The sequence below is a fragment of the Diadema antillarum genome, unplaced genomic scaffold (genome assembly GCF_040938485.1).
Source record: "Diadema antillarum isolate AM-2024a unplaced genomic scaffold, OU_Dant_1.0 scf00000164, whole genome shotgun sequence".
Taxonomy (NCBI): Eukaryota; Metazoa; Echinodermata; class Echinoidea; order Diadematoida; family Diadematidae; genus Diadema; species Diadema antillarum.
Genome location: NW_027271053.1, coordinates 731,542 through 755,229, shown reverse-complemented (window position 1 = coordinate 755,229; position 23,688 = coordinate 731,542). Strand labels below are relative to the sequence as shown.

At 40.4% G+C, this 23,688-nt stretch overlaps 1 protein-coding gene across 1 annotated transcript; it reads left to right on the top strand.

The window, feature by feature from the left end:
• The first annotated feature begins 4,784 nt into the window (after nucleotides 1-4,784).
• Nucleotides 4,785-22,668, top strand: LOC139722389 (RAB7A-interacting MON1-CCZ1 complex subunit 1-like). Its single transcript, XM_071633696.1, has 6 exons — nucleotides 4,785-4,973; nucleotides 9,047-9,098; nucleotides 15,702-15,795; nucleotides 19,898-20,085; nucleotides 21,208-21,325; nucleotides 22,050-22,668. The coding sequence occupies exons 1-6, from the start codon at nucleotides 4,828-4,830 to the stop codon at nucleotides 22,526-22,528; spliced, it is 1,077 nt and encodes a 358-aa protein (XP_071489797.1). The 5' UTR covers nucleotides 4,785-4,827; the 3' UTR covers nucleotides 22,529-22,668.
• The last annotated feature ends 1,020 nt before the right edge of the window (nucleotides 22,669-23,688 follow it).

Sequence of the window (23,688 nt, the reverse complement as noted above, 5' to 3'; positions counted from 1 at the left end):
TTTCATGTCTCGTTGCATTTTGATGTTGCAAATGGTGCAATTTGATGCATGTTTTTGCGCGTTTTATCGACGTGAAACAGTCCCACTTGTTTAAGGTAGCAGTTTATTTTGATGTAGATTATTATTGAACAATTTGCCTTTAAAATGGTATAAGTTAAATACACTTCTTGTATTAATTCTTTTCACTGAATATCATGAACGCGACTGAACCCGAGCGAGCGGAGCGAGCGAAGGGGGAGGGGAGGGTGTGGGGGGTGTCCCTTGATGTTGCAGATGGTGCAATTTGATGCATGTTTTTGCGTGTTTTAACGAGTTGAAACAGTCCCACTTGTTTAAGGTTGCAGTATATTTTAATGTAGATTATCATTGAACAATTTGCCTATAATGGTACAATTTAAATACACTTCTTGTATTACTTCTTTTCACTGAATATCATGAACGCGACTGAACCCGAGCGAGCGGAGAGAGCGAGGGGGGAGGGGAGGGTGTGGGAGGGGGTGTCCCCCTCCCACGGTGAGAACTTTTTGCATTTTGATGTTGCAAATGGTGCAGTTAGATGCATGTTTTTGCGCGTTTTATCGACGTGAAACAGTCCCACTTGTTTAAGGTAGCAGTATATTTTAGTGTAGATTATTATTGAACAATTTGCCTGTAAAATGGTAAAACACACTTTTTGTATTAATTCTTTTCACTGAATAACATGAACGTGACTGAACCCGAGCGAGCGGAGCGAGTGAAGGGGGAGGGGAGGGTGTTGGAGGGAGTGTCCCCCCTCCCACGGTGAGAACTTTTTGCATTTTGATGTTGCAAATGGTGCAATTTGATGCATGTTTTTGCGTGTTTTAACGAGTTGAAACAGTCCCACTTGTTTAAGGTTGCAGTATATTTTGATGTAGATTATCATTGAACAATTTGCCTATATAATGGTATAATTTAAATACACTTCTTGTATTAATTCTTTTCACTGAATATCATGAACGCGACTGAACCCGGGCGAGCGGAGCGAGCGAGGGGGGAGGGGAGGGGGTGTCCCCCCTCCCACGGTGAGAACTTTTTGCATTTTGATGTTGCAAATGGTGCAATTTGATGCATGTTTTTGCGCGTTTTATCGACGTGAAACAGTCCCACTTGTTTAAGGTAGCAGTATATTTTGATGTAGATTATCATTGAACAATTTGCCTATAAAATGCTACAATTTAAATATGCTTCTTGTATTAATTCTTTTCACTGAATATCATGAACGCGACTGAACCCGAGAGAGCGGAGGGAGCGAAGGGGGAGGGGAGGGGGTGTCTCCCCTCCCATGGTGAGAACTGTTTGCATTTTGATGTTGCAAATGGTGCAATTTGATGCATGTTTTTGCGTGTTTTAACGAGTTGAAACAGTCCCACTTGATTAAAGTTGCAGTATATTTTAGTGTAGATTATTATTGAACAATTGCCTATAAAATGGTATCATCTAAATAATCTTCTTGTATTAATTCTTACACTGAATATCATGAACACTGTCTGTTCAGCAGTCAAACAGAAAAAGCATGCACACGAGGGTGTAGATGGGGGCATATCCCCTCCCACACGAAGGTGATTTGCGTTTTCAGACCTGAAATTCAGCGATCTGTTGCAAATTTTTGGTGCAATACTTTTTCATCGAAGTGATAAAATCACGGAATTTAGCTCTTATTCCGAATGTGCACCATCTGTGTGTATGTATAAAGTCTAGTGAGGTATAGAGCTTAGGGGAAGGGGGATTCCTCCTCCCGCTCGCGGAGCTTTTGCGTTTTTAGAATTGAAATACAGCGATCTGGGTATAGCCACAGTCTACTTCTATGCATGGCGGAAGGGGGGGGGGGAGGGGCGGGCGAGCAGGGAGAAGGCGTGGGCGAGTGTTATCCCCACCCTTCCCAAACCTTGGAGCTTTTGCCTTTTTAAGGTTGAAATTGAGATATCTCGTCTACGCATATTTGATGGAATCAACATTTGGGAAATCACACACACACACACACACAACAAAAAAAAAACTGATGGGGGGGGGGCTGAGGGAGGAAAGGGTCGATTAAAAGGGGAAATTCCCCTTATACATGAGGGAACCTTGAGTTTTCGGAATATAAGTGATGAGTCTTGTGCACTCAGAATTATTCATAATTTTTTTGTAAATCTAAAAAGTGTACTAAGCTAGGGGGAGGGTTTGGGAGGGGGTATCCCCCTCCCAAGCACGAGAGATTTTGCATATTTTGAATTGAAATTCAACGATCTGGTGCACACTTTGAGTGAAATATTCAAAAAAATATCTTATTTGATGAAAGGTTGCAAAGGAGACCCGCTTCATGTGCATGCATACAGTATACACGCATTTTTTTTTTCCGCCTCCCAAATCCCCAGTCCAAATCTTAGGGGGGGCGATCGCCCCCATCGCCCCCCCCCCCCCCCCCCCCCTGGCTACGCCAGTGTCGAGTTACACTTTAAGACCGGGTTACACTTTAAGACCTTAACAGTTGCTGCATGGCGGGAGAAAGGGCGGCGAGACTTCAGTCGCTGTTGCCGCTGACCCAGAGTTACAGAGCCCTCAACTACGTCGTGGAGGAGGTCGTCCGGGTTGCTGGATCAGGCCTTGGTTACCAGCCTATGTGTGTGATGTTCTCGGCGCATGGGGGCAGGAGCGATGCCTGAGAGAACAGGTAGGAATTCTGTTGGTGTAGGCCGGAGACATCCTGTTATTAATCTCATGGTGTCATTCAGAACTGAGTCAAGTTTCTTGGTGTGAGTGCTCCTACACCACGCAGGGGAGGCGTATTCCGCGGCACTGTATACCAGTGCTAGCGCACTAGTGCGGAGAGTGGTTGCACTGGCACCCCATTTTGAGCCTGCAAGTCGGTGAAGGAGGTTGTTCCTTGAAGACACTTTTGCACTTACGGCCTTGAGTTGTTCCTTGTAGGTCAGCTGCCTATCCAACTTCACTCCAAGGTAGGTTGGTGTAGCATTGTATGGAAGAGGTGTTCCATCAAGAATGACACTGAGTTGCCGATTAGCCTCCTTGGTGTTCAGGTGGAGGCTGTTACCGTTGTCTTGGACATGCTAATCTTGAGTCTCCAGATCCTGAAGTACTTCGCGATTTGCGACATATCTGCAGTGAGGGTATTCTCTACATTTGACCAGGCTCTGTCAGAGTGAAGAAGGCCAAGGTCATCTGCATAGCCATACTGTCGTGAGGTTGTGAAGGGGATGTCACTAATGTATATGTTGAAGAGCAAGGGGGATAGTACAGAGCCTTGAGGAACTCCATTCCGCAGTTGGCGTGGTCTGCTGGACTGTCCATCACTAGTCTTCAGAACAAACCTCCTGTTGGCTAGAATGTTGCAGAGGAACCTCACCATGTGGCGATCAGGGATTGTCTTTAATAATTTCAGAGTCAGCCCCTGGTGCCACACAGTGTCGTAGGCTGCAGTGAGGTCGACAAAGATGGCGCCAGCTTTGTGATTCTTCTCAAAGCTGTCTTCGATGTCATTGGTCAGCTTGACAATTTGGTGGACTGTACTCCGACCATGGCGGAAGCCCGCTTGTTCATCTGGTAATTGTGGGTCAACCACAGGTTCTATCCTCGCCAGAAGGAGACGTTCCAGAAGCTTGTAAGGGACACAGAGAAGGGAGATTGGTCTGTAGCTCTTGGGGTCATCAACTGGTTTGTTTGGTTTTGGGAGAGCAATATTACAGTGGCTTTTCTCCATATCTTAGGGATGACTTGGTTGGTGAAACATCAAGAATAGAAATCTGTTAACCACTTCTGACATTTGACCCCGCAATGAATAAGGAATTCCGGTGGGATGTTGTCCGGACCTTGGGCCTTTCCACTCCTAAGTAGGGCTAAAGCATTAGCTAACTCCTCCTGAGAGAAGGGGATTTTTGAAACACTGTTTCTACAGAAACACTGTTTGTAAACGCGTTTACAAACAGTGTTTCAAAACAGTGTTTCAAATCACGGTTAGCGTTAATAAGATTTTTTTTCTTGCTAGAAACACTGTTTGGCCATAAACAGTGTTTCAAAACACTGTTTCTGGCCAAAAGGTAAATTGTACCACACTCTGGTTGCAGTATAGGTATTACATGATACATTTCTACATTGTTATGTACCTTGCATAGGAAAATTGTGTGCACTTACAGCACCTTTTTTTTTTGAATTCTTGCCTAATTGTACCTGTAATTTTCACAATCATTGATGATCTTTTATTCATGTTCATGATTAAGTGTTAATTCAATAAAACATAAAAAAGACAGAGCTCCCTAGCTATCAGTCGTTTGTGTATATACATGTGTGTTGTACATATTTTGGTTTGTTTGATGTTTGGTTCCATCGGAATATGCAATGTCGCGTTAAGAGGACTATATCGAATAGTGAGAAAGATATTTTTGGAGAGGACGAGGAGAAGAAGAAAAAGAAGGAGAAGAAGAAGAAGAAGGGAAAGAAGTATATGAAGAAGAAGAAGAACGAGAAGAACAAGAACAAGAACAAATAAAAGAGGACTTAGAGGTAAAAGAAAAAGAAGAAGAAGATGATGACGATGATGATGGTAGCTATGAAAGGCCTCTATCTCCGCTCTCATCCGCCGATTCGAATCTTCATTTAAAAAGGTTTTACTTTAGCGCACGAAATGGATGCACGTATCCGCGTGTATGCTCCCTCTGTAGACACGTAAACCAATCTCAACCTTGTTGCTCTGGTCGTGCGTGGCGCGGTGGTGATGAAGGATGTGTACAGAATGAATTGTATTACAGCAGCATGCAGCAGTTAGGTTGACGTTGACAAAGTCCGGAAGTAGCCAGAAATCCAAACAAAATGTCTTCACTAGACGTCTCAGAGCTGGTTGCGGCTTTTGTGTCGATTTCAGAATTGTGCCAGGATATGTGCAGACGGTATCCGAAGGACCAAATGGTTGTCTTGAAGGCGAGGGCGGTTGCAGAGAAGTACATGTCTGATTTGCAGTAAGTTTACAGCGAGTCAGCACGCTGCGCTGTTTGCAAGCTTGCCCCTGTCATCGGCCTTACATCGCACTCGTGACCCCAGCGGCCGCCGGCTTCTTCCGCTGGTATTGGTGTTGGAGCGGGCGTTAAACTCGCGAGCTCCATCCGGCATTACTCATACGCGGCGAATCGTTTCACTGCCCTCCGACAGTGTGCATAATGCGTTCGCTTCCCTGCATATTATTAAAATCAAAATTCATTCCGAGATATCATGTTCAATTCCTGATAAAACCTATAATCCAACATCGATCATACTTTGTGAGAAAAAAACAAACAAAAAAAACTGCAGTGAGCTGAGGCTTGCACTGCACTGAGTCCTTGTACCCGGCCCTGAGAACAAAGGTCAAGTCAAGACTATTAAAGTAAAGAGGAGCAAAAAGAAGAGGAATACCCGTAGGACCTACCTCGAAGCACACAATTGACAAAGCACTGAATACTCTCTCTACACTTGTTTTTGTTTCTGTTTGTGATATACTAAGTACTATAGTAACTTTATGAATTTGTGTCGGTTAGCAGAGATGCCAAGTTCAAAAAACTTTTATGCGTGAGATTTTTATGACTCGGCGTCTCGGCGCTCGCGCGCATGCGCACGCGAACGAGGAGGGTGTCCCCCTCCCATGATAAGGAGCTTTTTTTAAATTATTAGCTCTTAATGATGCGATCGGGTGCATACTTAAGTGACTATTTTTTACTAATTTTGAAAGGCAAAAGGGAAATATACCTTCAATTGCAACTATCACTCTAATCCTTTGAGCTATGCTCCTTATTTTTGGCCCAAATTGCAGACTTCACCAGATGCGTGAGAAAAATAGGTGCCATGCGTGAGATCGTGAGACAGACCCTAAATGCTTGAGTCTCACGCAGAATGCGTGAGACTTGGTAGCTCTGGGTAAGATGTGATACATACCAAACAGGGTTAAAAAATGAAATGTTTACCACTACAAGTTTACTATCTAGTTGTCTTAGGCCGCGTTTATAAGATTTTGCCTGCCTAGAATCACTGTTTTGAAACACTGTTTTGAAACACTGTTTCAAATCACAGTTTCGTCAGGAGAGCGTTTATAAGATTTTTTCTCCGAGCGTGTTGGGGCTCTCGCTCAGACTGTGCCATTGCGCAACTCACTCTGCGCAGTTTTTCCTCGGCAAAAGGTCAAACAGGATGCGCGCAAGGCATTGTGACGTCACATAAACGGCATAATCGTGATATAGTCCCCACCGCTGCGTGTCCGTACTAAATACAATCCTACCTAACCCTATACCCTAAGCCTAGTCCGCGGGTGCACGCGCACTGCGGTGGGGCCTATGGTGGGGACTATATCACGATTATGCCACATAAACAGTGTTTTGAGTTCGCGGTTGCGTTTATAAGATTTTTGAAACACTGTTTCTACAGAAACACTGTTTGTAAATGCACTATTTTGTGCGTTTACAAACAGTTTCAAAACAGTGTTTCAAATCACGGTTAGCGTTTATACGATTTTTTTCGAGCTAGAAACACTGTTTGGCCATAAACAGTGTTTCAAAATACTGTTTCTGGCCAAAAGAAAAATCTTATAAACGCACCCTCAGTCTAACGTTAGAATGTACTGGCCTAGTGTAGTGTGCTTACGTTCACTGCCCAAGCTGCTTTTATCTTCCAGTCGTTAAAATGTAAGCATCCAGGGACCATGGCCAGCCCAGAATAAAAAATTGGAGCATTTTGTAGGTTGTGTATCGACAATTCCAGATTACCATTGTTCTACAATATACGATGAAATAATATCCTACCTTGCCCCTTGTACCCATCGTTATGCAGAATCAAATAATAGTACCTGGTAAAACAATTGTATGTTCCTTGTTGTTAGGTTCTAGCAGGTACAATGTTATCAACAGATCTATACAAATCTGTGCGGGGGGGGGGGGGGGGAAATAAAAAATCAACCAAATATCACCATTTGAGAATTAAAGTAGAGCCAGAAGAACTGACAATGGGGAGACTGGGTCATTATTTCTTTTCCAATTGGATTTTATGTCAGTATGGTTGTTCCTCTGACAGTTTGCATAATGCGTTTGCGTCCCTATTTGTAGGCCACCTGCTCGGTCCTTCTTTATTGAGAAATTGAAAAAAGAAGAAAGAAAAAAAAGAGGGAATTCTATCTAGACCGCCTTCAAAATTTTAGGTTTTGTTGTATGGAATAGTAGATTCCCAAAGATTGTTTGGAAAGTGTTTTGAAATGTATGTCTGGTTTTTTTTTTAAGCAACAGCATAGTTATGTTTGTCTTGTTTGTTTGTTTTTTTCATTATAAGTTCTAAGTTAAAAACTTTGATAAGACTATCAGATGTTAGCTTACGTGTCTGCTTTTGTGTTCTGTGTCCTTTGTGTGTATATGTGTGTGTGTGGGGGGGAGGGGTATTGTATGAAAGAGTATATGATGTTAAAAGTATCTACCCTTTTTTAAACTCCTTGTTCCTCTTGGTAAGAAAATAATGTTTAATAGAGATAGTGACATGCAACTTTGTACAAAATGTAGCTATCGACTCAGTTGAAAACAGAGTGAAATGAGACAGTAAGTAATATGATTTCTATGTGGGCCTATACAGATAGAGCAGTGAATGAAAAGAAGTATTAATAATACTTCTTTTAATTCATCTTTCTGTGTAGGAGGCCCACCCATGCTTTTGGCAAAATAATGTGAACTTTGGACCATGATTTGGAGTTTGATTTTTTGCATTCTAGCATGGTGACAACTCGTCCTGAAAAAGAAGTACTTCAATTATTGTCAGAATATCAATGTGTTTGCAGTGAGATCGGGGAGGTCACTAGCTTTGACAGGAGTGCATATTAAATCGCTAACCATAGGATGATCTTTTGTGATAATGTTATGCTAGTACTTGATTATGTGTACATAGGCTCAGTTGCATGCTGTAAAGATGCATCAAGTGCTTTTGGTTGTTGTCTTTTGAATCCCTGCTGATTTGCACATGTATGGAAACTGACTGCAAATTGCAATACAATTACTTCATCTTTTTTTAATTCATCTTGCTGTACCGTCAGTCAATGAACCTGTAGGATAGGCCAAACTCTTCTTAAACCCTTTGTGGTTGCAAAATCATAAGACGAAAGTGTATCATTAGTGTGTCTCAAAACACTATACAAGTAAACGAGCGTGAAACTGGGCTTTCTAAAGCCTGAAGAACATACAGTTGCAGATCCAGGCAGGGGGCGCAGGCGGGGGGCGCACGCCCCCCCCCCCTATATTTTTTTGTTGGAACAAAAGAAAGAAATGGGGGGGCACCTGTGCTCCCCTTTTATTTTATAAAGGCGCCCCCCTTTTGTTCGAAATTCCTGGATCCACCCCTGGTATAGTTGAGTGTTGTTTTCATTACAGGGGTTTTGTTTTGTTTTGCTTTCTTGTCCCATTTGCTTTTTGAGCACCACTTGTATTTCTTGCACTTCTGGGTAAATTCTAACTGGAATGCCCAACCCTTCCAAATACATACATTTATGTATGACAGACCTTGACAGGTTTACAATTCTTAGCAAACATTGTGTGGCTAATGTGTAACACTGTTTACTAAGAAATGTTACTTTAGCCTCATTACTTTTTATTAGGAACACAAAGGGGAGGTAAATTATAAAGACTGTACATTATATGCTGCGTGTACTGTATATAAGCTGTTATTTTTATATGATTTAAGTATTGCAAATTTTGCAAATCACTGGTGGACTGTTGGACCACAAATTTAACAACACATGAAAAGGCTGCCATGCACTAGGGTAATGGAAGCACTTTACAACAGCTGTGGTGTCATTTCGCGAAAACAGCATCTTGTGAAATGTCTGTGACCTCCTCATTCGTGAAATTATAGATGCAAAAAATAAAGCTTATTTACAGTGTAGTGTTGTCGTTGGTATCAATGGCATTTTCATGCTTGTGTGTGTGTGTGTGTGTGTGTGTGTGTGTGTACATGCATCTTTGTTGTTTGTCTCGATGGAATACACTGCAAATGGCTACATTTCACCACAATCACTGTTTTCTTTTTGTCTTGACAGGACCCCTGACACAGACAAAATTGTCAGAAAGGCGTTGAAGGATTTCACACAGGTATGCCGAAATTAATCTTTATTGTATCCTATATATACCTGGTAACGCTCACCCCTCCCCCTCCCCCCCCCCCCCGAAAAAAAAAGAGAAAAAAATGTAAGCAAAGCAAGAAAAAAAGACCCAAGTGTGAAGCGGTCTCTGAAAAGCCTTGAAATCTATAATTCTTAGTATATGAGATGCTCATGTGAGAACGTGACTGTGTGTTCTTCAGTGTTTGACTAGCCTGTTGATGAGATATCCATAAGCTTGACACATAGGCAGCCAGTGTGGTTTGGTGTGTATGAAACCGTGCTCGATCCATCCTGTATTCATGGTGTAGCACTCAGTTTCACATCGAGACTCCTGTCTGTGTTTCTCCTGCCCTACATGCACGTTACCTCACGAAAGCAGTGTCTATACCAAATACAGGGGGGGGGGGGGGGGGTGTTTCATCAACATTTGTCGGCGCTGACAACTTGAATCACTATAGTAACAGTCAGTGACCAGAGCATCTCAGCCAATCAATACCAAGGATTTTGCTGAAATTGGTCAGCACCGACAGTTGTCGGCGCTGACAAGCATTGATGAAACACCCCCCAGATCACAGGTATTCTTGACTAGATGTTTCTCTCAACAACAACAACAACAACATCGTCATCATCAATAACAACAACAACAAAAGATAATTGCCATCTAGCTGGAAATGAATGACATAAAAAAAAATCGCAACATACATAGTTCAGACATAATAAAGTACATAAACAAGAAAAAAAAATTGGGTAAGCATCATATAGTTCATGGAGCATTTTATACATGTAAGAACTTATTGAGAATAAGTACAAATATATGTACCACATACAATGTATAAATGGCAATATGGAAGGGACACTAGAATAATAAAAATGGAAGAAGGATAGCAACAGGTGACATGTTTTAACATGTTTTTGACACACACTGGGTGTATTTTCAAGTAGCTTACCATATTATCAAACATATATATATGCAGTTTTATGCAGGGTAATATATATGTGATACGCAAGTACTCGTATTATTTAAATTTGTTTTGTATTTCTTTTTGTGTGAGTTGTCAGCTACCATGCAGTCTACATGGCAGAACAGGTGCCATCTTGCTTTAATTTGAGAACAGCTGTCTCACTGGTATAATGGAATTAATTTTTTATAGTGTTTGATGTACCTGTCATCTCAAGAGTGCAGCAAGCTCTATTTAACGATATTAAAGGGATGTTAACCTGTTAAAGGACCAGCTGGTTTTGCTATGATGCGTGTTTCCCGTAGACATCTTCCCAAGTAAACTCAGGACTGGTCTTCAATGGGTTAAAGGTGATTATTAATTTGTTTAAAAAATTCAACAGGATGAAGGGTTGTGAAAAGTGTATACATGCTTGTGTGTGTGTTTGTGTGTTGTGATGCATACAAGTTGAAGCTCATTAACTTGTCAGCTACTTCTGTGCCTGCAGTGTGTGATCATAGATGCTAATGGTTGCAATATATAAATCAATAAAATTGATAATTGATATGTAAGTGTTCTTGTGCCAGACGCACCAAATCCTTGTGTATTGGTTGACCCATGTGCAAAACTGCTTGTCTAGTGAAAAACAATTACTTGTTCTTTTAAAAGTACTTTTCACTTTCCTATTTTAACAAGATAAATTGACAGATGATGATTCTTGAGGCATTAAAAAGCATACATATGACACACATAACTTTAAACAGAAATTGAAACTGCAATGTAAAGAGCATAGTTTTGATGATTTTGGATATGATTAGCAATGATGATGACTGTATGGAAAACAATAACAGTAGTAGTGTATTACAGCTGTGTACAACTATACAACTGTACAAGACCCCTTATAATGCATTTAGATACAATACCTATTTAGAATGTAGCTATCCGATTGGTCGATTGCCCATCACGTGACATTTAGTGAAAAGTTCCACTGCACGCTCTGGCTGTCAGCAGTGCAATTTTGTTTGAGCAAAATGTTCCATTGCACAGACCTCTGATGTCACAAACAAACATGTGCTGCAGGCACTCAACAATTACAAGCGCACTTACAAGCGTGTACTTTTGTCACTCATTTTGTAAACATTTGCATATATGTACATGTACGTACATGGTGACTGCGACTGTGAGGCTACTCATTCGTCTGACACAGAAAATGGTTGCCATTTCTGTGCTAAATTCAAGAATCTGTGAGTACCAAATCTGTTGACGTTCGAGGTGTTGTATAAAACAAATAGTGTATGGTCTTTACTCGTGCAATGGAACCAGATTTCGCACTCGGTGAAAGATGAGGCGCCTCTATCTTTCACCTCGTGCGAAATCTGGTACCATCGCACTCACACCATTCACTATGGATTTGTATGATATTACCCTGGTCTCTGGAATCAAACACATACTTTGTTGTGCACTATTTTCACTACCTTGGGAGTACTGTAAAAGTGTTTTATTTTTCACATTTCATGCAACATGAAAGTAGTGTAATAACTAAAAATGGGCAAATTATTTTCAAATATGTGTGTTACATGTATCTTGATTTCAAAGATTTCAAGGTATGTACATTGTAAGGTATTGAAAAAAAAACTTCTGTTGCTTGTAGTGTTCTTCATTTTGCTAGTCCTGTACCATGCATGAATACTGTATATACGCCAAATATTTCTTGAGGATTTTATTTTCATGAATTTTGCGAGTCAGGTGCTCTTCGTGGATTTAAAGACATGCGAAAATGCTCATTGTGATCCCATCATGAATGCGACGTGCACGCATACTACATTCCTCCATTCAGTACTGTACTCCACGATCACAAATTAAACCACTCGTGAAATCATCAAGAAGTCCCAATTTACGAAAGAATTTGGACTCACTATATACATGGCGTATACAGTATTTGATTGAAATGTGGACTATTACCTCTTACTGTAGAATATGCTCGTAAAGCCTTAAAGTACAGTGATAGTGGTGAGCTATTTGAAGTACTCGCTCAGTCATCATGACTGTGAAATTAAAAACATACGAAATTTGTCTTACCCAGCAGAGCGTGAAAAATTATTCCTACCAAAAATTTATATTATTACAGTATTCCATCTAGCCTGTCCCTTCCCAGCACTTTTATGCAAAATCCACCAGAGAACAATGACAATTAGTACACTGGGAACCCATAATTTGCAAACCTGGGTACCATAAACTTGGGTCACTATGATCATTCATAAACTCACGCCAGGGAGATGGGGGCTCTCTTGTCCCCCCCCCCCCACCTCCATATATGCAGCCACCCCCCCCCCCCCCACGCACACACATATGCACACATACACACACAAGCACACACACACACACACACACACTTTTGGCTCTTTGAAAAACAATGAAAAAAATGCTACAGAACCCATTATTTCTCAAGGGTTCCACCCAAAGATTCTCCCCATCGAAGCTAACCTACCATAAACGTAGCAGGATCAAACAGAATGGAAAATATGCTAACAAAACCCATTATTTTTCGAGGGTTCCGCCCCAAGACTCTCCCCATCAAAGCAAACCTGCCATAAACGTAGCAGGATCAAACTGCAAGCAGTGACAACATACAGCACTCTCACTGTCTGTCATACAGATGACCACCGCCTTCAATCATAGGGTGATTGTAGTACCTTGTCCCCGATACTATCTACCCTGGGAGATATCGTATGATAATGACTGTATACTCTGTGTAACCCTCAATGACATGATTCACAGTGCCACAGCTTCCGTCATAGACACCTGTGCTGAAGATATTTCCTTTATTTCTAGATGTTGGTCCTTTCACCCATGTACAGTTTTATCGTCCCTGGGTAGGACAATAACTTGTGATACTGATATTAGAACAATGAGTTCAAACACCCCAGGCAAAGTTCAAAATCTTCTCATGTTTATACAACACAGGATGCATGCAGTGACAGTCACTCAGCCATAGAAAGGTCATGGTATACGTAGGTCCTCGTTTTCTTTAAGGAAAGACCAGAAGGAGGGCAAATTCAAATGATCATGATTATTGCATAATTTGAAATTTTGTATTCATAACAAATCAAATATTTGTCAATGCTTGTTTGAGTGTAACCATTGTTGGCACGTTTTCTTCTTCAGTGAGTGTTAGTGAAATCCCTTGGTTGTGAAGAATAAAAGAACATATTCCAGAAGTTAGTTGCTTAATCTGTAACTAAGGCATAATACACAAATAGCAGACAATATTGCTGGTAGACACCAATCCATACAAACTGCCTGTAAATCTTAAACTAGAAATGTTGCTATGGCGACTGGTATGCCTCCGCCATAATGCATGATTCTCCTAATAGGTCTAGATAGTACATGTGGACAATGTGTGATTACATTTTCCAAAAATTGGCAAAAATATTAAAATGACAAGTTTGTCACAAATGTGTTGAATGTTCACCTTCCTTGACCTAGGTTTAATTGGATGAATAGGAGAGCATGTATTGGGGGATTTAAGGACTTTAACTTGACTTTGACCCATTCATAAATTTATGCATTGAGTAATTTTCAAGGTATGGAGAAAAAGTGCAATTTCTGTATTGAATAGTAAATTATTACCATTTTCATCTGGCCTTTGACCCTAAAACTCATAAGATAATCACTGTCAGGCAGAACATGCATAAATATGTAGAAAGTTTCAAGATAACTTGAGCCACTTCCAAGACATGGAGGAAAAAGTTAGTTCAGCACTTTCACTTGATCTTCGACCTTTTGAACTTTGAGGCAAAAAAAAAAAAGAAAAAGAAAAAGAAAAACTTTCCAGAGAATTTCTATTAGGTTACACATGCATACACCAAGTGTAAGAAAAAAATAATCCTGTTGGCATTGCATAAACATGAGGGAAATAGTAAAATTTTGAAGTGTTACACTTGCCCTTTGACCCCTGACCTCTGACCCCATGAATCCTACATTCTCTCGACAATCACTGCCAGTCAGTACGTGCTATGTTCCATGAAGATACCTTGAACAATTTCCAAGGTATGGTGAAAAAAAAATGATGTTTTAATATTTCACTTTACCTTTTGACCTTTGACCTTTGACCTCATGACCCAAACTTTCACCAGAGAATCTTAATTGGGTAATACATGTACACACTAAGTTTCAAGAAAATATATTCAGGCATTTCATAGATATGGTGGAAATAGTGAGGTGAAATTTTATGTATTTGACCTTGACCTTTTGACCTTTGACCTTGAGCATGTGCACCCAAAAGTTGATAGGCACAACTTCACCCCCCAATACACATACATGCCAAGTTTCATTAGGATACCTCAACAGGTTTTGATAGTTACCTTGTCCACAAAATACATTACGGACGGACGGTTGGAAGAACGGATGGACGGACAACCCGAAAACATAATGCCTCCGGCACCACTTCGTGGCGGAGGCATAAAAAAGAAATGGAAATAAAAAATGTCAAACACCCAATTTGTCCCTTTTAGGTTAAAGCTGGCTAAACCTGCTAATTTAACAAGGCAGTACATTTCTTTCTTTCTTTCTTTCTTTTTTGTAGTGGGTAATCTTCATGCCCCCTCCAAGAATTCACAGTTGCATAGTTACTGTCTCTTCACTGGCCTCCTCATTTGCACACAGAGTGGGGGTAACAAACCTTTGCTCATACTGGGTCTTCTTTATGGAATTCCCTCCCTCCATTGATCAAGAATAGCAATTCTGTTGAAGTACTTATTCAAAAATAATCTCGACATAAAGTATTCATTTAATTTGGCCTGCAATAATTGATGACCATTATCTGTATATATATGTACTTTTTCACTTTGTCCTTTTCATTTGTTCATGTAATTCATATTTGCTCAAATTGCACACTTGAGCATTTGATTACTAGATGGATTTGGTGCCGTATGAATTTCATTATGTGTATCATTATGATTAGTATGGTGTATATATTTGTTTTCCACCAGGTAAAAATGTATGTCTAATCAGTAAACTGAGCTTGGAGACCATAGCAAGGGTATGAAAAGCATTATAATCATGTTTTGTATAACCCATAAAATATAGTCAATTCCTGCAGCATACACCATGCATATACAATGTAGGCATTGCCCCCATCAATTATTGTTGGTCTGTAGTATTTAATGCCATATTTCCACGCTGCAAACAAATACCAAATCCTTCAGCATTTAAAGTCGTATATATAGCAAGTCAAGTACATTTTCTCTCTCGAGAGCACAGACTTGTCTATATATTTGTGCATACTTGTAAACTGTTATGCTAAACAGTATGTATACATGTTGCTATACAAGGTGTGCTGCACCACAGAATATTGCAGAAGAATTTTACAGGAAGAAATGAGGTGCCGTGTAAAATCAAATATCCATCACAAGGTCAAAAGATGCTTTGAGAACAGGTGCTAATTTGCGTTGCCGTGATGCCGATGTACTTTTGCAGTGTAAGGATACCACATGTTGCTCTATCACAAAAATGTTAATAGGGATCCAGCGTCTCCCCACACTATCAGCATCACCACTCAAACCTGTCTTCCTTTTCTCCTCCCGACCTCTTGACATCCACCCCCCCCCCCCCTGTTATCTCCATCTTCCGCATCTTCCGCATCTTGGAGACAGATTCTGCTAGATGTCACGTTCTTGGAGGAGAACCAGCTTGTCGAGGATGAATTCCCTGCGGAAGGAGGAAGGGCACGGATGAACCGCCTGATGGGTAAGCCACCTGTCTCGAACACACGGGCCTTGTCCCGGCCTGTCTCGAACTATTCACAGGGTTGTATAAGCTCCAGTGTTTTTTTTTTTATGAACATCATGAAATGCTCCCTCAACCTTGGGATACGTTTCAAGAGAATGGTGTATTGTCCACATTGAATATTGTTGGAGAAGTCCCTTAAGCTGCTCTTTTAAACAGTACGCTACAGATGTTATTTCATTCTTTTTTTTGGGGGGGGGGGTTGTGGTGATGGTGGTGGTGTTGTATGGTTGATAGGGGGAGGGGAGTGGGTTGGAGAGATGTGAGAGGAAAGGGGAGAGGGATAGAACGAGTGAGAAAGATGGAATTACTGATTCTAGTGCAAGTTTCTCATTTATAACTGAAGTGAACATTTCATTATGGTATGATACTCTCAATACTCTGATTTCATATGAAACATTTTTTTCTTTTTCAGTGATTGTTCTTGATGTTGCTCCATTGACTAACCCTCACTCACTAGGCTGAGGGAGGGGTAGGGGGCTTCCCCTTATCCTAGTGAGGGTTACTCAATGGTTTTAGTATGGGTTTAAGTTTAACCATACTTCCTTTGCTTGTTAATATTCCTTAGTCTTGTTTTTACAGTTGCAACCAATATTCAACATACAAGTATGATATATATTGGTTATATAACCAATATTTGATATAGACAAATTTACAGTTTTGTAAGAAAATTGATGAAATTTGCATATTATGTATAATAAAATGGTTAACAGAAACCAAATGAAGAATACTGAAAAACACTACATGATCACCACTTTATTCTACACAACAATGCTACTCTTTACACCATTTTTTATGCACATTGAGCAGACCATATGGGAGGGGGCGGGGAGAGTCCACTGAGGCCCCCTCCAGTTTTAAGAACTCCCAAAACTCCTTGGCCTAATATGTAGTTAGGTTTAATACTTTATTTCAGCAGAATTTGACATCAGTTGCTTATGAATTGTTTTACTGATTGAGGATATCATCCCAGAAAAGACATCCTTCAGGTAGTGATAGTATCATGTTATTAAGGTTGTTGTTGTTGGTTTTTTTTGTTGTTGTTGCTTGTTTTGTTTTGTTTTAGGGAACTCCATGTCATTGTTTATATTTCATGTGGGATTATTGTAGTAGTACAGAAGTTGAGAATGATGTACAGTGTATTCAAATTCATGTATGTCCTGTATGTGATGGTATTCTCCGTACTATGTAATATGCAGGTCGTGTGTCGGCTTTATTTTACACCAGGGATAACGGTGTGTGTACACAATGCTTAAGATATTCCTATTTTATTTGGTATCATGCAGAGGATGGGGTGAGGCATCAATTTTGCAAATTTCACCGTAATGAAAGTCATTAATCCTGGAACGACATTGCAAAATGCAACCAAACAACTTAAAAGCAGCTGATCAAGGGACTAATTTAGTGCAATAAACTAAATCTAATCTTACTCGGCCTCCCGTAATTCCAAATGACACGTTCTCATCAGGCAACAGCATCGGAGTAAGTATTGTACACATGCATGATACATCAACTTCCATATTTTTTATGAAGTTTTACCTATTTTGGGGAAGTGCTCCCACTTAAGTCATATACTGTGGCCATGATGTCGTATCCCATTAAACCTAATTGATGGCATTCCAGACTTATATTATTATTATTATTATTCTTTATTCCATTATATATCTCATGACATTTCGTACCCATGCAATTTGACTCCCTGGGGAAATTATTTCAGTGGCCAGCAGACCCGACGGGAAGCGGAATTCTATCACTAGATGTATTGTGTACAAGGTGTGAAGACAGAGAGAGTGGATTTCATAACATATCTAAATCAGTCATGCGTATTGATTAATACTGACAATAGGATTACTTTTGGGATTAGTATGGATGAGACAGTTGTGTGTTGAGACCACAGGTTTCATACGTCCCTTTGGGTGAAGGGAATGAAGCGTGCCATATTAATTGGCCTTTTGAAATTAGATTCCGAATTGATTTCTACCTCCAGGTGGTCATTGCTTAATACATGTACCTTGCATGCCACTGTCATCATGCATTTCTTGAGATGAAGAGATGTCACAAACAGCATTTGTAAAGAAAACTACACTATCTAAAGGAGAAACATTGCTTGGTGGATAGAAGTTTATATGCTTTGACACAGATGTTATATCTTATTTCTGCTTGTAAGAGAAGAATATTTGGTGGCCCATTTTAGAGAAAAAGCAGGAAATTATTGAACCATGACATCATGGACACAGTATTTTTTTGCAAGATCGTGAAGATCTGAATAAAGCTTTATAATTTGTTCTAAATCTGACTAATTAGTCATAAGTCATTACTAGAAACTGTTTCTTAGATAATATCACAACATCACAATTGCTTATGATAATGTAAACTTTATAGTGAGCGATCTATCATGATCAGTGATTACCTCACAAAGTGTCACACATGTTTAACCCAACACCAGATGTGCATCAGTTTATTGGCGAATGTGTCCGTCACAAAATTTGATTTGCATCCATGACTTGTTGTTATCCTGCCATGTAGCATACAACATGAACTGTTCGATCGCACTGATGCAAACACTAATGATGTTCTGAAAGGTTTGCTTTTCGGTTGAAAAATGCTCATCTAATAGGGAGCCAGTGAAGTAAGATTGAAGCAAAAGGGGCCTTAGCTTTTGATCATAGCAGATTCCTTGTCAGAGGATTGTATGTGAAAACTAAGCATATACTTTGATGTATGGATTACAGGTCAAATTAATATAACATGCACTATATGGGACTGGGATATTAGGGGCACAGAGCAATGAAACCAGAAAGGTTAGGTAGGGTGTCATTTTGTAAACATGTGTAGCCAATCTGGTATGGAAGGGGGTTAAAGCAACAGAGTAAGCAAACACAAAGGAGAGGTAAATTATTTTTCATTGCCTTTACACGGAACTCGTCAGGGTGAATGTAAAGGTCAAATGGAGTTCTTGTATTAATGTAGTGTGTTACTGGACTTCTCGTTCATGAAGTTCTCACATGGTTAACGGGGCTCACCTCAACAGAAAGTACCATGTGCCTTCCTCACAATCGTGGTGAATTTGAGTTCACCAGACTGTCAGTACAAATCATGGGAAGTTATTATCAATGCAATTCTAATTCTTGTGCACCCTGCTCTCTGTACATGTACTTTATGTTGCTATACAAGCCTTGCAGTCCTGAAGCCTTCATTTGCATGAGGGAATGAGAGAGAATTTTGAGAGAGAGCTTTGAATAGTATACTGTTGTGTATGGTTGCATTATACAGATTTAATCAAATTCCAACACCATCAGAATTGTGCAGGCAAGCACAACTTTGACAAAGAGGCAATGTAATCAGGAATGCTCAATATCGTGGGTGCAGAAATGGGTACGAGGAACAGAAGGGGTACTTTTGCCTCCCCTTTTGTGTGATTGTCGTGAAATAATGATGTATCGGTCATCAACGCCGCATTCTATCTTGAAATTGTGCGTATCTATTTCAACCTCTAGTGCACGTGTGTTGTTTGATATCCCCTTTGTTTTTCTACATTGAAAGACAAAGATGTGCAACGATTTTTAATAGGACATATCCCCAACTGAAAACTAGATGTGAGCCACTTTGTACAGAGTCCATTCTAATTTTTAAGTGTAGATAATAATAACAATACTGGTATCAATTTATAAAGTGCAGAACCTATTCTTCTGCAGTGAAAGATCTCCTAATATGCATAACAGTAATGCACACTTGAATGAAAAGTGTTTTGAGTCTTGATTTAAAGGCTGCTTTATGTACAAATTTTCTGGTTTTAATGGGAAGTTATTCCACAGTTTGAAAGCTGCACAGACTAATGCTTGGTCTCCTAAAGTTATTTTTGTTTTACATGTTGAGATTTGTAGAAGAGTACATCATGTATTCTTTGGAACTGTGTAGATTATGGGTGTGTTGTGGCATTTAAGTATGAAGGGTTAATTTATGTAACTAGGGGCTTGACCAGTGAGTGATACTGGTACTATACCCAGCTTGTCATATATTTGCATAGATGGGAAGAATTATGTCCTTTTTGTTCTTCCGTCAGATCTCTATGCCAGGCCGGTGGATCTGGTCAAGAGCGTGTACGGAGACTTCTCACTACCCATGGACGTCCTGGGCAAAGACTACGTAGAGTGTCTCCATTGGAGGAAGGGCGCCCTCATGTACATGTATTGCAATACGCTGTACGAGCAGACCGAGCGCTGTGAGCAGGAGCTGACCCACTTTCTAGAGGTGAGGCTTTAACCAAGAGATGTGCAGAGCTGGCAACCACTTTATGTTTTATCATATCAGTTTGTTGTTGATGTGCACGTCTTCTGCGAGCATTAAAGGGATTGTATAGTTTTGGTTCAGACTTAACTTCAGGCTTTTATCATTCTTTGGTAAGATTAGTGAGAAACCTCTAATGAAATATGAAAGAGCATGCCATTCCAAGAGGGATTCAATGTTTATTTGATGAAAGTTGGTTTTGAAATGGCCGAGATATCCAAAACAGAGTGATCCTAATAAAGTGTGGGACCCACATTTTATTACGATTGCTTTGTTTGACTTTGTTTTTGGATGTATCAGCTATTCCAAACCCGATTTTTATCAGATAAACTTTGAATTCCTCTTTAAAATAGTATGCTCTGTACTTTTTCATGAGTGTTTTCTTGGTACAATGTATCTCGCAAAAAAGTAAAAGCCCAGTTTTCATCTCCACCAATACTGTACTATCCCTTTAAATATGTCTAAGAATTAAAAAAAATATGTTAACTTCAGAAACTTGATTCACCATGTTTGATATTCACAATTTTCCACTTGTTTCATCTAAATATGATATTTGTCCTTAAAACTATTACATTTGCTGTGCATCAGTACTTTTGTTGATCTATGGGGTTGGCAGCCCTTGAAAATTGTGAAAATATTAAATTTTTGTGTACCAATCCAATCATGATATTATGTACAGTGAATGTTATATGCCATTTCAAGGATTGAACTGTCAAGCATTTTAGAAATTGCAGCGTGTTTCAGATTCAGAATGTCAGAGAATCAAGGTGTTAGCCACACAGTGTACCTCTGATTATGGTGCCAACTAATACTTAAGGACAAATTGAGTGTAAAAGTGCATTCCATTTCTCCCATGCCAGCTGAAGAAGGTGTTTATGCAGTTCCCACTTTTGACTGCTGTACTAAGGCTGATGTGTGCAGAGTAAATCTGTAACATTTGATATACTGACTATTTGTGTATATCAAGCTAGCTATTTTAAGTAGCGAGTATTAAAACAGATAGTGTATGGATCGTGACTTTTGTCATCACATCTCTGGAGAGACGGAGCAAAATGGTCGTAAAATGTGTTTTCTGACTTGTTGCAGTGTCTAGAGGAAGGTGTGAGGCATCTAGAATCCATGCTGGCTGTCAGATTGCCGACAAACAGAGTGCAGAACGATTCCCCGTCTCTCAGCAGCGACACATTGTCTCTGATTAAACAAGGTGAGTGATCGGCAAAGTAAATGTCAATCATGAAAACAATGTTCCACTCAAATATTCTGGTTTCTGGCTAACCAAGCTCACCCCTCAGCCCCAAATAGATTTATCCACTTGAGATGCAGCATTTCTAACCAATTTAGACACACTTTTACGTGAACACTCTTTATGAGTCTAAGATAAGATGTGGTTAGCACCATGTATCGTACATCAAGTTTTATTAATGTGTGGGACTACGTGTGAAATGTCTTCAGCAGTATTTGCCAAATCTCATTGGTAATTGCATTTCTCTCACCGTGGTTCCTGTGGCAAGATATCAGAGCCACCGTGCTTTTTATCCATGGGGAAAGGGTTGATGAATGTACTTGATATTCAGTAATTATTTTCTTGGCTGAATGACTGAACACAAATGCATCCAGCTATCAATATATCCACCTTTGTGTTGATCACATTGAGTATACATGCTCTGACCGTACAAGGTATTTTATTGTGATCAAATATGCAGCACATCTTGGAAGATTTTAATGTCATGTTATGCTCTTGGAAGAAGAAAAAAGGAGAAAGCCTGAACATTTCCTACTTGTATGTCAGAATTCTTTATTGTTTGATATATATATTGTATTAGTTCTCTCGACTGATATGGATCTGTCAGCAGATCCTGTGTTAAATTGTTGGAAATTAATTGTGGCAAATTTAATGACGCAATGTATTTCTTCTTGCATTTTGCAAGGTCTTTTCTCGGACACGCATGTACTCGCCCTGATGTATGCTGGGGAGATGTGTTACTGGCATTACACCATGCTCACACGGAAGAGACAACAGGGCAACTCCAGCGGTCAACTTTCACCAGCAGAGAGTGCCGTCCCAAACCCGGCCCCAAGGAGTGCATCTGACGCCCTGCGGTCCAGCTCACCGGGCGGGCACGACGTTACGGGGGAGGCAGACCACCGGGCCTTGACAAAGTCGGCGTCAAACATGGAGATCGCCGACGTCGTCCGGCGAGGCATGGACGATGTCTGGCAGGCGAGGCATCCCGGCAACAGGCACTCTATCCACGTCTGTGAGGGCGCCCTTCTTTTTGATGGCAAGAGCGTAGGAAGGAAGATGCTTCAAAGATACGTGGAGGTGGTCAAAGGTCCGCTGAGGTTTGTTGGATGGGATTGCTCACGGGCGGAGCAGCTACTTCAGTTACTAGGCACGCAGGGCTGAGGGTGCTAGGACAACTACCCCCTGGACAATTACCCCAGACCTTTACCCTGACCCTAACTCTAACCCTAATCGTGATCCTAATTCTAACCCTTACCCAAATTCTTATCTTAACCCTAACCCTAATCTTTACTCTAACCCTATCACTGACCCGTATTTTAATAGCTGAGAGGGGAAGGGAGGGGGGTAATTGTCCTCAAGTGGGTTAGGTGTAGGAATCAGAATTCTTTCATTTTCCTCAGTAAAGTAGTAACCCTCGTTGTCTAGACATGCAGCCGGAAATGTCCAGGGAATGTTTCCTCAGTGCAGCTCAAAGTGGGAGTTCTTTCATAGTAATGAGGCGACCTTGTTTGCAGGATGTTATTACTGTCCAGTGTTATCTCAAGGCGACTTGAAGTTGCCCCAAAAGGCATTTCCGGGGATTGATTCATTTCCCACCGCTTAGTGTGTTTGCAGCTATTATTAAAGTGTGCTGCATGCCATGTTGATACCAATAATCATTCTCCAACAAAACTTTGGTAAATTTGGGGGGGGGGGGGGGGGGGGGGTAGGGGTGGAGTTTGCACATGTCTTTGAAAATTATCAAAGCATCCAATATGGTGGGTTAGTATATTGAGAACATTTCTTTATTTATGTGGTTGGAAAGGGTAGTCCATTCATGGGTTGCCTATATATTGAAACTTGTAAGTTTTAAGTGATTATCATCACTTGAAACCTTGGGAGACAAAAAATGGCTTTGTGAAAAGTCCATAATTACATCAACAACTGTGACTGTGGAGTTAGTTTGAACACTTGTCTATTTCATGTCACATTCCCAGTACCATACTTACTCGATTGCAGCTAAACATATGACCTCTTAAAAGTATGCCTTATATACTTTTTGCTTTAAAACTTTGACGACGTCCATGATGAAAGTATGGGTGAGAGAAAATATGCAAAATGCTAATTTGGCAAACCTCTAAAATCTCCATACATTTGTACCTTGTAAGAAAGCTGCCCTCCAAATACTGTAAACGTCAATATTTTCGCGCGATTAATTTTTCGCGCTGAGCGGCTCGAAAACGTATTCGCGGGTTCTTAAATTCGCGCTCCGCAGCAGGTTACTTTACTGTAGTACACATTCACTGCTTTCATCCAAAGCCTCTGCTACATAGCTTGCTATG